This window comes from Chanodichthys erythropterus, chromosome 9 (genome assembly GCF_024489055.1).
Source record: "Chanodichthys erythropterus isolate Z2021 chromosome 9, ASM2448905v1, whole genome shotgun sequence".
Taxonomy (NCBI): domain Eukaryota; kingdom Metazoa; phylum Chordata; class Actinopteri; order Cypriniformes; family Xenocyprididae; genus Chanodichthys; species Chanodichthys erythropterus.
Genome location: NC_090229.1, coordinates 269,913 through 284,655, shown reverse-complemented (window position 1 = coordinate 284,655; position 14,743 = coordinate 269,913). Strand labels below are relative to the sequence as shown.

The window sequence follows — 14,743 nt, the reverse complement described above, 5'->3', positions numbered from 1 at the left end:
TCGCTTGGGCCCTAATAATCCTTAGAAGAACAAGAGGGCCCTGCGCGAATTTTCGCTTGGGCCCTAATAATCCTTAGAAGAACAAGAGGGCCCTGCGCGCTTAATTCGCTTGGGCCCTAATAATAATAAACGGAGCAATTCCAATAGGGTCCTCACACCATCGGTGCTCGGGCCCTAAATAACTTTCTGTACCAACCAAACCTAGTTTTTCAGGGGCTCCACTAGCCCTGGGAAGAGTGTTTTGTAATACTTATTGTCATAACATCATAAATAAATTACAGTTTTTTTCAATTGCTAAACGACAGTGGGCACAACTGGAGTCACATGTGCAAAACTCTAACTACAGTCTGCACAGCAGCAGTTCATGTGGACCAAACTCTAGTTCGTTTTTCATTGCTTGAACACAGTTTTCAAAACTCTACACACTTATCCCATGACTTTAACCACAACCTGCACAACACTGTGGATTTACAGCACTTTGTTCAAATGCTAACACACTGCTGTCAAAACTGTGAACCACACATTCAAAACAGAATAGATTTCAAATTGTGCCTTTCAAACATTGCAATTTCAGCTGAAAGGCTAAGCAGGTGTCTTGTTTTAGACTTGTTAGTGAACACACACACACACACACATCTATATATATATATATATATATATATATATATATATATATATATATATATATATACATATAATGTAACTCATTACTGTAATTCCGTAAATTACTACAGACTATTGAAGCAAACTGCTAATTTTCATTTACCCTAAAGAATTATGTTCTAAAAATGTAAATAAATCATGTGAAAGAATGTCTCTCTTTTCTTTGAAGAAAATATTACTTTGTATGAAGTCACTGAAATTGTTCAAACTGTAAAGATGAAAAGTTTGTATTTTCTGTGTTGGTGTTTGATGCTAGTGTTTTTACTCTCAGTGTGTTCTGAGTGACAGTGTGTGTTATCTCAGTGAGGGTTGTGCATAGTGTTTGGCTGCACTGAGCCTGTTTTGAGCCATGTGTTAACTGTTTAGCTCAGGTGACTGTTGGTAGTTTTGCACATGTAGCTCCAGTTGTGCTCACTGCCGTTTAGCAATCGAAAAAAACTGTAAATCAAATTTCTGTTAACAATGTATTTATTTGTTTGTTTGTTTGTTTTGTTTGTTTTGTTTTGTATGTCATAGTCCAATGCTCTTCCTAAAAAGCTTTTAAGGAGAAAGAAGTAATGGATGAAGTAGGATATTATACTGTAACAAAAGAACATTCACCTACATTGTGGGGAGAACAATACAAGTCAATGGAATGTCCAAACAAAAATGTGTGTACACTGATTTGACCTACATTATGTGGACCAAAGTCCTTTTATTGTGGTATATATTCAGACTTCAGGCCACACCCTCTATAATTCAAATCGCTATATAAACATTCTAAACAATTTTTTACTAAAAGTGTGTGTGTGAGAGAGTGAGAGAGAGAGAAAGAAAGAAGGAGGAGGGGGGACTCAGATTTCATCTGTGACAATCATTGCGGAAAACATTTGAGGAAAGCAGAAGAGAGGAGCAAACAAAAAGGATCAAGAGATTTACAGGGACACATTTTCAACATAATGGAAATCCCAGACTTGTCCTCAGTGAGTAAATACATTTCTTGAAATTATTTTACGATATAATTGAAGAAATACCTTACCTGATTTATTAATCAAAAGCTGTTTTATTCACCCTTGGGTGTGGAAACTTGGGAATAAGGATGGGTGAGTTATAAATGAGAAATCATAGATACCATATGATAATGATTTGGAAATTAAGAAAATCACATGATTGCAGTTTAAAGGCACTATAGAAAGTACTGTACCTTTAGTAGAGTATACTTTAAATGTAGTCTTATTTATCATAGGGATATTTCTGCCACAGATCAACCTTAGAAATATAATAATGAAAATTGTGAAATATAATTGATTCATAAGTTATAGGTAACACTGTACAATAAGAGTACATGAATAATTATGTATTAATACCTGAATTAATACTTACTTCAACATGAACTATTGAGTATTGAATGCATGAGCTAATAAAAAATGAATAAAGAGCTATAAGGGGAAGGGGGGATATGGTGGGAGCGGGTTAAAAATGTTCCTTTTTTTATTTTTTCTTGTTACATGGTGGATTTTCTGTATATTTGTTATAAATGCCAATAAATAAAGTATTTTTAAAAATAAAAATAAATTAAAAAAAAAAGAGCTAACCTTAACTATGACCGGAGTCATATGGATTCATGCGTGAATAATGGCATCATTAATTAAATGATAGTTAATGCATTAATTAACATTTAGGGATAAAGTAAATCAAATAGGCTCCATAATAATAAACAAGAAGTACTCTGACTTTAAATAAAATGTGAATAATTGTAATTATGAAAATAAAACAAACAAACAAAGATCACTTTCTTTAGCAGCACTAGTGGGTATTAAATCCATGATGCATTTCAGTGCAAAACTTGATGCATATATTGCATCTCTTATTTTCTTATATTTATCTTAATTATGATACATCTTATTTTCACAAATACATAAGTATATGCGAATGTGTATGTGTTCAAATGTCCGATTCTTCAATGTGTGAGCAATGTCCATAATCAACTGAAGAAAGTCGGCATGTCGATTAAACTGTTTGTAGTCAGTGTCTTTAGTCTAAAAGTGATTTAAATGTGCATTTAAAATGATTTACTAATGTACTTTTTATTGTTTTATTGATCTACGATTTAAAAAATTAATTAAATAACCCGTTTCAAATTTGTCTATTTATTTATACATTCAAAAAAGATTTTTTAAATTTATTGTTTTATTGTTTTATTAAGCTACATTTAAAAACAGGAGTTAAATAAACAACTTTAAATATGTCTATTAATTTGCTCATATAAAAAGTGATTCATTTGAATTATTAAATTAATTAATTGATTCTTCGTTTTATTTTTAAGTGGCACTCCTGGTCCTCAATATTAGTCATGCAAGTCTGTCAAAATGTAAGTCATTTGAGAGTTTTAGAGAATACAAGCAGGCAGTTGTGGCCAAATGTTAGAGAGTCGAAGGTTGCTGGTTCAAGTCTCAAGTCTCTCCCTGGGTGCCGCAGCAAAATGGCTGCCCGAGGCTCGGGATGTATGTGTTCAATACTCACTGCTGTGTGTGTGTGCACTTGGATGGGTGAAATGCAGAGCACAAATTCTGAGTAGGGGACACCATACTTGGCTACACATCATGTCACTTTTTCACTTTCAAATCTTGAGTGGCCAGTATTCTTGGTCTTGAGTCTCACTTGACATGTTAACCCTCTTTTATCTTGGTGTCAAGTCAAGTCAAGTTACTTTGTCAAGTCAAGGCACTTCAGAAGCTCTTAAAGAAAATGGTGTCAATGCAGGCAGATGCAAAGCACTGTTGAATATCAAATGTCAATAATGTGAATGTGAATAATCCTGCACATAATCCATGAACTCCTTGGTGCTGTGTCGTTCACTACAAGCACAACATATCCCAATTGAAAGTTGTATGTCCTCACCAGACACTTCTGGCATTCTTGCAGTTGTGGTAGATATTCACCGATCCATTGATGTATTGAACCTATTGAACATATCGCCAACTTCGTCAAAAATACACATTATCCTTCCACATCATCTCAGTTACATGATCTCGATATGTGATAAAATGGATTAATGTATAAATGAATGAGTCTGTATATTGAGAGGAGCTGCTATTTCAAGGTGAACAGTCCTTATCGTCAAACATGTGAAGATTACTCCATAATGTTTCATAACTCTTCTTCCTCGCTTTATCTCAAAGGGACCAAAGCAATCCACTCCAACATGTGTGAATGGTGGTTTGTCAGTTCATGAGTTCACACTTACAAATAAGTCAGAATAAATGGTATGCGTATTTGGTGTGCTGTCCGAGTAGAGGGCTCCGAGATCTGTTTTTGTGGCCGTATTCCTGGCTGTGGTAGAAACAAGCCAAGAATGAGGAGTCGGGGTGGTGGAGGGATGCTGGAAACTGTCGAGGAATGTAGGTGAGTCGACTGTGGATATATATATCGACTTCCTCTCATGCTGATAGAATAGATGTGGTAATTGCTGATGACAAGTTGATTGGATAGATCATTTGCACATGCTCCTCCCGAACTCTGTTAATAAAACATCATGTGTAGCTCTGTCTTGTGGAACACACATGAACGCCATCACAAAGTCGTAAATACAAGTGAGAAGTTCTGGGTGTTACATGTACTGTGTCCTGTGGCCTAGTTTTTCCCCAGTCTGTCTGATTAGTTCATTTGATCCACCTGTGTCTCGTTCATTATCCCATCACCTTGTTTGGTTCCTCTTGTTAGTCACTTGTATTTATACCCTGTGTTTGCCCTCACTCATCGTCCGTTCTCGTTTGTATCAACACGTGTGTATGCTGTCTCACTCTGTTTGGAATTAAAGTATTGTTATATTCGTCATCTTCATCGTCGTTGTGCTTGTCCCTACAACCACACGTAACAGAAGAACGGACCAAAACAGTTTTTTTCTTTTGCGGCATTTTACTTCAGTTTTTATGTTTTGTTTTTCCTTCATGGCTCTACCCCCAGTCCAGCTCCTCTGCCTGGAGCAGGGAGACCGCTCGCTGGAACAGCACACCAGTGACATTCTCCAGCTTGCGTGCCTGACTCACATCCCGGACCGCTCGCTCTGTATTTACTATCGTACCGGCCTGAGCGAGCGGTCCAAGGCACGCATTCCAGCGGGCGGTCCAACTGAGGATTTCGCCGCATACGTGGAGTGGGTGCTGGTAAACAACAACTCTCCGTTCACCATCAGCCCTGCTGAGGACGACACCAGCACCACTCCACATCCAGAGACCAACCATCCGCCATCGACGGGCACGATGGAGAAACGAGAGCCCACCGCAGACCGCGGAGATCAACCTGCTGGGACGAACGAGACCGAACCTGAAGAGAGGACGGAAGGAGTCGTCACCCTGGGGTGTGAACCGCTAGGTGTGTCTGACCAGGTGCGTGAGCCCGTTACATCGTGTGCTGTCGAGGGAGTGTTAGTGGAGTTCGAGGGCTGGGAAGAGAGCCCCAACCACAACATCACCACGGTGGATGGCATCGTCATGTCTACAGAAATCTTTCTGGATTTATTGGATGTGTTTGAGGAGGTAAATTTCCCTTGTCTTGTGTCCCCGCTGGTCCCATCCAGCTCAGAACTGTGTGTGTCCCCGCTGGTCCCGTCCAGCTCAGAACTGTGTGTGTCCCCGCTGGTCCCATCCAGCTCAGAACTGTCCGTGCCCCTGCTGGTTCTGTCCAGCCCTGTGTTCCCTCCCAACCTCCCTCTCCCGCCTCCTCAAACCATCTCATCTCTGCCTCCCCTGGTACCCTTCAGCCTCTCATCAACTCCATCACGTAAACGCATGGATCCGACTCGACGCTTCAGGCCACCAGTGTCACCGTGGACTGAGGTTCTCCTGGCTCCGCCTCCAGCCTTCGAGTCCAACACTCCACCGCGGCCTGTCGACGCTTCGCTTTCGCCGTGGCTCCTCCCTCCCTCGGCTCCACCGGATACCCTCAGCCTCAAGACTCCACCGGGCTCCCTCGTCCCACAGGCTCCGACTTGGTCAGACGTCGTCCAGCCTGCACCTACGGTTTCGCCTGGCTCCTCCTTCCCCCCGTCTCCTCCTTCGCCCTCGGTTGCACCGCCTCCATCTCAGTCTTCAGGTTCCCGGATTCCACCTCGGATGCTCGTCGTCCCGGCTCCAGCTCGGTCTCCAAATCCAGTAGTGTCGGTTGGGCTCTCCAGCATTCCAACTTCACCTGGATCACCATCATCATTGGCTTCTCCATCGGTCGTCCCCAGGGTGGCGCCTCTCATCTCCCCACGATGGTTTTTCCTGTCCTCGACTCCACCATGGGGCCTCTTCATGGTTGGTCTCTGGACCAACATCTGGCTCCTCCTGCTCCAGGCTTCCCCTTGGCTCCTCCCACCCTCCACTCCCCCTTGGACTATTTTTGTTTTCTATGGACTCTTGTTTGTTTTTTCCTTTGCCCTTCGCCCTCCTCCAGAACCCCTGCCCCCCCTCCTCTGTTGGACTCCATATGGCGCGAGGCCGCGCCTACCCGGAGGGGGGGCGATATGTTACATGTACTGTGTCCTGTGGCCTAGTTTTTCCCCAGTCTGTCTGATTAGTTCATTTGATCCACCTGTGTCTCGTTCATTATCCCATCACCTTGTTTGGTTCCTCTTGTTAGTCACTTGTATTTATACCCTGTGTTTGCCCTCACTCATCGTCCGTTCTCATTTGTATCAACATGTATCATTTGTATGCTTGTCCCTACAACCACACATAACACTGGGTTTTCTGTAAGCCCTGAGTTTACGATTTGGGGTTGTGTACGTGAGAAACATGGCAGAATACCACAACAGACTACAGTACAGTACTTATAGGTATTTGGCAGTGACATTGTCAGGCTTATTTATTTACAACAAAATAAACTAATTGCCTGGACAAAACATAATAGCAATGAAATATAACAATATAATAATATGTAACAATAAAGTTTACAGTGGCTTCATAAATTAATTAAAAACGTAAGCAAAATACACCTGATGAATATTTGTACTTAATTTTCTAGAAGTAAGAGTTTAAAAACCTTTAGTCTCATATTTGCTTGTTTTCTGTTTTGTACCGTACCATCGCCATCCTACATGTTGCTGCTGTTTGTGTGCCGCTTTGTTGGTTGGTTTGTGTGCCGCTTTGTTGGATTAAATTAGTGCTTTGATTTATGCACATTTAAAGGGTTAGTTCACCCAAAAATGAAAATTATGTCATTAATGACCCTCTTGTCGTTCCAAACCCGTAAGACCTTCATTCATCTTCGGAACACAGTTTAAGATATTTTAGATTTAGTCCGAGAGCTTTCTGTCCCTCCCAGGGCCGGTTCTAGACATTTGGAGGCCCTAGGCAAACTTTATGTTGGAGGCCCCCCGCTCCACAATAAATAATCCTAATAAAAAGCACTTAAAACAAATATTATTCCTTACCTCTTTATTTAACATCTGTTATTAAAATGTTTATATTTTTATAGCTACACATTTATATATATTCATTTTATTTTTATATGTCCATATTAATAAAAGTTTAATTAAGGTAATCTCTTAATAAAGGTAATCTCTTATTTGTTTGTTGAGGATGCCATCATTTTTTTTTTTTTTTTTGGTAATAATTTGTTCTGTAATTTATTTACAGTGTCCTAACACACCTACCCACTATTTGGGATAACAAACTGTTTAGGCCTACAGTAAAATGAAAGAAAAGGAAAATCACTTAAGAAATTAACATCATGCCTTAATAATTTTCCCCTCCTGTTAAACCAATTTAAACTATATTATCATATGTATTGCAATGCAATTCTTCAAATATGCACTACACACTCTTAAAAATAGGTTCCAAAAGGGAGTTTTTACACAGTGATGCCATAAAATAACTACTTTTTGTTCCCCAAAGAACCTCTCAGTAAACGGTAGTACACTCTAAAAAAATGCTGGGTTAAAAAAAACAAAAAAGTTTGGGTTGAAAAGGGACAAATCCAGCAATTGGGGTGTTTTAACCCAGCAAATGGGTTAAATGTTTTTTTTTTATTTTTATTTTTATTTTTTTTAAACTCAACTATCATTTAAAAATTACTGTATTACTTGCTTAAAATGAACCCAAAGCTGGAAATTAACATTTATTAATATGTTTAATAAATGAACATGAATAATAATTAAACAATAAACATTTAAGTTGCTTATTAATAAATGTTCACCTTTTGATTATTATTGTTGTCTCTAGTAATTAGTCTGATTTTTAATTTCAAACCTATTTTTGGTTCATTTTATGACAGCCATTTAGTCATTTTTAAACAGTTGGTGCCCAGCACGTGGGGCAATTAACCCAACCGCTGGGTTTGTCCATTTTCAACCCAGCATTTTTTAGAGTGTGGATTTTAAATGTTTAACCAAGAGTGGCTACACAAATCAACTACTATATAGTAAAAGTGAAAGAGATAAAAATTCTAAGCATTAATACTTACTTAATAAAATCGTACGCTGATTTTTCAATAAATATAACAACAATATTTATGTTTTGAAAACTGAAAGTAAGTATTGCGGTAGAACAGTAATGTAAACAGCAGAATTTAAAAGATACAGACAGATGAGATACTGTTTTTGAAACATTAAAAAAAAGTACTCTAGTGCTGTTATAGCATACTCTAGCTCTTTGATTTTGAATACGAACTTTGCTTTCACTTCAGTATCGTAGTCAGCGATGTCATTCATTATGCACAAATTTAAAGTGTCTAACAGTCTGGACACGGCGACGGCGCTCGCGCTCTTTTAAACTCATAAACTGGCAAATGATATGTCCAGAAATAACGCCGATCTACAGAACACGTTTATTTTTTAGAATACATTGCAATCAGTCCAAAAGAGATGATGACAACTCGCACAACTACATTACTGTTACGTCCTCGGACGTATATAATATTCTGTGATTAGTGTTTGTTTGTCTTTTTTGGAGTTTCCTTCCTTCTGAGAGTTTCTTTTTTGTTAATTTTTTCTTTGTTAGGTTAAGGTAGATCATTAAAAATAGTTAGTTTTTGTTCCCTTTCGTGGGAACTATCGACGCTACGTCGGATGACGTGATCACGTCATCCGACATAGCGTCTCGTTCCCTTACTCAGGGAACAAGGGTTACACTCGTAACCCGAGACGTTTTGTTTGTTGTTTTGGTTTATGCCCATTCCTGGACCTATTAGCCTACTGGATGGATGATTAAGCTTCTACAATAAACAAAAATCTCTCCTTACGTGACATTCTTCATTTATGTTGCTTTCCCACCCCTAGACTGGGACGTAACATTACGAACTGCACTTCCTTGAGTGGTTTTAGCCTTTGCTTTGCACCCCATATAAAGGATGCTGGTTTCGGCGCAATCATAATTCAATGACTTAAAGCCAGTCAGCTGCAGAAAAGTTGCATTTTCGTAAGTTTTATGATGTATTTAGAAGGTGGGACCCACTTTGATACGGTGACAATAGTTGGTTTAATTACAGGTGAGAATCACTGTGAATTCATCTATATCCAATGGCAAAAGAGCCTAGTATTTTGCTTGGGGGGTGTTATGGTAGTGGAGGCAGGAGGCCCCTCCTCCATGCCCGAGGCCCTAGGCAACTGCCTGCTCTGCCTATAGGTAGCGCCGGCCCTGGTCCCTCCATTGAAAATGTATGTACAGTAGACTGTCCATGTCCAGAAAGGTAATAAAAACATCATCAAAGTAGTCCATGTGACATCAGTGGGTTAGTTAGAAGTTTTTGAAGCAGCGAAAATACATTTTGGTCCAAAAATAACAAAAACTACGACTTTATTCAGCATTGTATTCTCTTCCGGAATCCTTTCCATTGAATTGATTCCATTGAATCCTTTCATCTGTCGGCGTTGGTAATGCAAATTTATGTCATTGTTTTTGGCAATTAGGACATCCGCGACATGCACACTTACGCACCATTTAAAAAAATATAGCAATACCAAAATAAAAACAATGTAGAATAGCTTGAAAACAGCGTGCATCTCCCTCAGACTGTAAACAAAGCTCGAGCGCACCGGATAACACGTCAGCAGCGTCTTACTCCGGCAGTGTTCACTGCGGAGTCGTGAACCCGGATTGACAACAGACCCGAAAGAGAATACAATGCTGAATAAAGTCATTCAGAAGGTTTCAATTCACAGTCATTTATCACCCAGGAAGCAAGAATGGCAAAGCTAATGCCCTTTCACGAAGATTTGACTCAAATGAAACTTCTTGCTGTCAGGGGCCAATTCTACCTCCTTCTGTTATTGTGGCACCCATTCGCTGGGATATAATGGAGGAACTGCAACGTGAACAGCAAACAGAACCAACTCCCTCTGAATGTCCTCCTGGCCATCATTTTGTCCCAAGATCTCTTCGCCAGCAAATCACACAATGGGTGCACACATCTCTGAGCTCCGGGAATCCTGGCATTCAACGGACAGTAGAACTGGTGCGTAACTCCTTTTGGTTTAACAATTAATGATGTTTCTGTGTATGTCAAGACTTGCAGTGTGTGTGCTCAGTCCAAGACACCCCGAGAACTCCCAGCTGGTCTCCTTGAACCTCTGCCAATTCCTCAGTGCCCCTGGTCTCATCTGGCTGTGGATTTCGTTATAGAGAAGCGATCAATAATTACCAGGATTGTGGTGTAGCCATTGGAACTGGGTAGATCAGTAACGAAGTCCACAGCCAGATGAGACCAGGGGCGCTGAGGAATTGGCAGAGGTTCAAGGAGACCAGCTGGGAGTTCTCGGGGTGTCTTGGACTGTCTTGGGTGCCACAATAACAGAAGGAGGTAGAATTGGCCCCTGACAGCAAGAAGTTTCATTTGAGTCAAATCTTCGTGAAAGGGCAAGGCAAAAGGTCGATAACAATAGCGGCAGTCCAGACAGTAAACTAATCCAAAAGGGTAATCCAAGAGATGAGGTCAGAAACAGGCAAGGAGACATGCACGTGCAAACAATCAGGAATAGAAGAAACGCTTGGTAGAGACAGAGTAAACTGGCAATACTTCGCAACATAATGCACAAACAACATGGCTTATAACAAGTGTAGACAGGAAGAGAGGGGAGAAGAACCGGCAGTGTTCAATATTCGGGAGACGGCTCCCTCTGGTGGTTGGAGGAATGGATGGCGGATGCAGATGTTACAGAATCCCTCCCCTATGAACACCTCCAGGTGTTCTTCGTGGCCGTCTCCTTGGTCTGGGTGCAGGACGATTGGGGTGTGCCTGGTGGAACTCCTGGGTCAAAGATGGGTCTAAGATGTCCTTGGCGGCCACCCATGATCTCTCCTCAGGACCATAGCCCTCCCAGTCCACCAGGTATTGCAACTGGCCCCCATGACACCTGGAATCCAGAATCTGCTTTACCAGGTAAGCCGGAGCTCCATCAATGTCCAGTGGTGGAGGGGGTTCCCTCTCCTCAGTAGTGGGGCCGGAAGCAGGGTGGACCAGTTTCAACAGAGAGACATGAAAGGATGGAGAAATACATACTGTGGGCTGAGCTTCCTGCTGGGCAGCCGCAACCGTAGATCTCGAGTCGACAGCCAGACCCTCTGACCCAGCTGGTAGTTTGAATGGGGACGCCTCCTGCGGTCTGCCTTGATCCTCTGGGCTCTGATTGCCCTCTGCAGCCTCACATGGGCACTGTCCCACACTCGTTCACTTCTTCGGACCCAATCATCCACCGCAGGCACTTCAGAAGGTTGTCCAGACCAAGGGAACATGAGAGGCTGATAACCTAGAACACACTTGAAGGGGGTGAGTCCTGTAGATGAATGAGTAAGTGAATTCTGTGCATATTCCCTGTGCTTTTTTTTCCAGAAAACTAACAACAGCAGAAAGAAACTATGACGTGGGTAACAAGGAACTGTTGTATATCAAAGCAGTGCTGGCAGAATGGAGACACTGGTTGGAGGGAGCTCGCCATCCTTTTCAGGTTATTACTGACCACAAAAATTTGGAATACATCAAGTCTGCAAAACGTCTCAATCCAAGACAAGCCCGCTGGTCATTGTTCTTCACAAGGTTTCAATTCACAGTCATTTATCACCCAGGAAGCAAGAATGGCAAAGCTAATGCCCTTTCACGAAGATTTGACTCAAATGAAACTTCTTGCTGTCAGGGGCCAATTCTACCTCCTTCTGTTATTGTGGCACCCATTCGCTGGGATATAATGGAGGAACTGCAACGTGAACAGCAAACAGAACCAACTCCCTCTGAATGTCCTCCTGGCCATCATTTTGTCCCAAGATCTCTTCGCCAGCAAATCACACAATGGGTGCACACATCTCTGAGCTCCGGGAATCCTGGCATTCAACGGACAGTAGAACTGGTGCGTAACTCCTTTTGGTTTAACAATTAATGATGTTTCTGTGTATGTCAAGACTTGCAGTGTGTGTGCTCAGTCCAAGACACCCCGAGAACTCCCAGCTGGTCTCCTTGAACCTCTGCCAATTCCTCAGTGCCCCTGGTCTCATCTGGCTGTGGACTTCGTTATAGAGAAGCGATCAATAATTACCAGGATTGTGGTGTAGCCATTGGAACTGGGTAGATCAGTAACGAAGTCCACAGCCAGATGAGACCAGGGGCGCTGAGGAATTGGCAGAGGTTCAAGGAGACCAGCTGGGAGTTCTCGGGCTGTCTTGGACTGAGCACACACACTGCAAGTCTTGACATACACAGAAACATCATTAATTGTTAAACCAAAAGGAGTTAAGCACCAGGAGGTTCAAGGAGACCAGCTGGGAGTTCTCGGGGTGTCTTGGACTGTCTTGGGTGCCACAATAACAGAAGGAGGTAGAATTGGCCCCTGACAGCAAGAAGTTTCATTTGAGTCAAATCTTCGTGAAAGGGCATTAGCTTTGCCATTCTTGCTTCCTGGGTGATAAGTGACTGTGAATTGAAACCTTGTGAAGAACAATGACCAGCGGGCTTGTCTTGGATTGAGACGTTTTGCAGACTTGATGTATTCCAAATTTTTGTGGTCAGTAATAACCTGAAAAGGATGGCGAGCTCCCTCCAACCAGTGTCTCCATTCTGCCAGTGCTGCTTTTATAGACAACAGTTCCTTGTTACCCACGTCATAGTTTCTTTCTGCTGTTGTTAGTTTTCTGGTGATGTCAGAGGAGCTGCAATGGAACTGTAGTTACGGATAAACCTTCTATAAAAATTAGCAAATCCCAAAAACCTTTGCAATTCCTTTACCGTGGTAGGACGTGGCCATTCTGTGACTGCCTCAACTTTCCCAGTGTCCATCTCTACTCCTCTATGACTGATCCTGTAGCCAAGGAAGGTTGTACTAGAGACATGAAATTCACATTTCTCAGCCTTGACATACAAGTTGTTAGCCAGTAATCGAGACAGAACATTTCTTACATGCTGGATGTGTAACTCACATGTTTTTGAGTAGATCAGAATATCATCTATGTAAGCAATAACATAGTGGTTCAGAATGTCACAGAAAATCTCATTAATGAAGGACTGGAACACGGATGGAGCATTGGCCAGGCCATACGACATAACGGAGTATTCATAGTGCCCCCTGGTGGTGATAAAGGCCGTTTTCCATTCGTCACCTTCTCGGATTCTGATTAAATTATAAGCACTGCGCAGGTCTAATTTAGTGAAAATGGTGGCTTCACGCAACTGTTCTAATGCAGAGGGATCTAATGGCAGTGGGTACCTGTTCTTGATGGTAACGGAGGTGAGACCTCGGTAATCGATTCAGGGACGTAGACCACCATCTTTCTTCTCAACAAAGAAAAAACCTGATGCTGCTGGAGATGTGGAAGGACGGATGAAACCGGATTCTAGAGCCTCTTCAATGTATTTCTCCATGGCATGCATTTCAGGAATGGTTAATGGATATACCTTGCTCTTAGGGGGTGCAGTGTTTGCTAACCGTTCAATCGCACAGTCCCAAGGGCAATGTGGAGGTAACTGGGTGGCTTTTGTTTTGCTGAAGGCCTCACTGTAGTCAGCATACTCTGGGGGAATAGAAACTGGTTCATTAGTTGCCGGGCTTTCAATGCTGGTAGTTAAACATGGGAGTTGTAACTGGAGCTGGAGGCAATGGTTGTAGCAATGCGGTGACCATTTAGTAAGTTCTTTGGAATTCCAGGAAATTTGTGGATCATGAATAGTTAGCCATGGATTCCCCAAGACTACAGGATGCTGGTGTGTTGATGTTACATACAAAGAGATTGTTTCTAAGTGGAACAGGCCTATCTTGACTGTAACAGGAGCAGTTTGAGTAATGCCTCCACCAATAGGTTGGCTATTAATGGCTGTTATGTTGATAGGTGGTATACACGGGATAACAGGTATTTTGAGTTTATGGACCAGTTCATGATGGATCAAATTCAATGCTGAGCCGGAGTCAATTAACGCTGGAACACATTGAGCAGAATTAGCATATGAGAGTGTTAGGAGAAGAGTAAAACATCTAGTCAGCATAGTCGTTAAGGCAGTACTCACTTTGGTCGTGGTGGGCTTGTTAGGACATGAATGACACTGATGACCTGGTTGACCACAGTAGAAACACAGACGGTTGGTTCTGCGTCGTTCACGTTCTTCCATAGACACTCTTGTGTATCCGATCTGCATGGGCTCGACTGGTTCCTGAAAGTTTGTGGCTGGGGCAGATGCTGAGGCTGCAAACAAACTGGGTGGGTTATTACGTAGGAGGTTATCAAGTTTTATAGCCATTGAAATCAGTTGATGAAGATCTGAGCCCACGTCCTTGCATGCAAGTTCGGCATGCTGTAACATCTGACTGAGGCCCTGCTTAAACACTGGTTTCAGTGCTGCCTCATTCAAGCCACTTTGCGCAGCTAGGGTACGAAATTCTACGGCATAATCAGCTGCTGTGCGGTTTCCCTGGCGTAACTGTAACAGCTCTGACAAAACATCTCTCCCTCCCGCGGGATATTCAAAAACTTCACGTATTTGCTTAGTGAAATAATCATACGAGGTTCTTACACAGTCATCCTGATCCCAGACAGCTGATGCCCACTCGAGAGCTCTTCCCGTTAACAATGACATCATGAAAGAGCATTTAGTCGAATCTCTGAGAAAAGCTTCAGGCTGGTTATTGAAATAGATCGTACAT

General features: G+C 41.9%; 1 protein-coding gene across 1 annotated transcript in view; it reads left to right on the top strand.

Annotated features, from left to right (window-relative positions):
- The first annotated feature begins 1,505 nt into the window (after positions 1–1,505).
- Positions 1,506–14,743, top strand: part of LOC137026726 (cytosolic sulfotransferase 3) — an 88,704-nt gene continuing 75,466 nt past the window's right edge. The window contains exon 1 of the mRNA XM_067394159.1: positions 1,506–1,625. Coding sequence (XP_067250260.1) covers positions 1,602–1,625 — 24 coding nt within the window. The 5' untranslated portion in view covers positions 1,506–1,601. The remainder of the gene's footprint in view (positions 1,626–14,743) is intronic.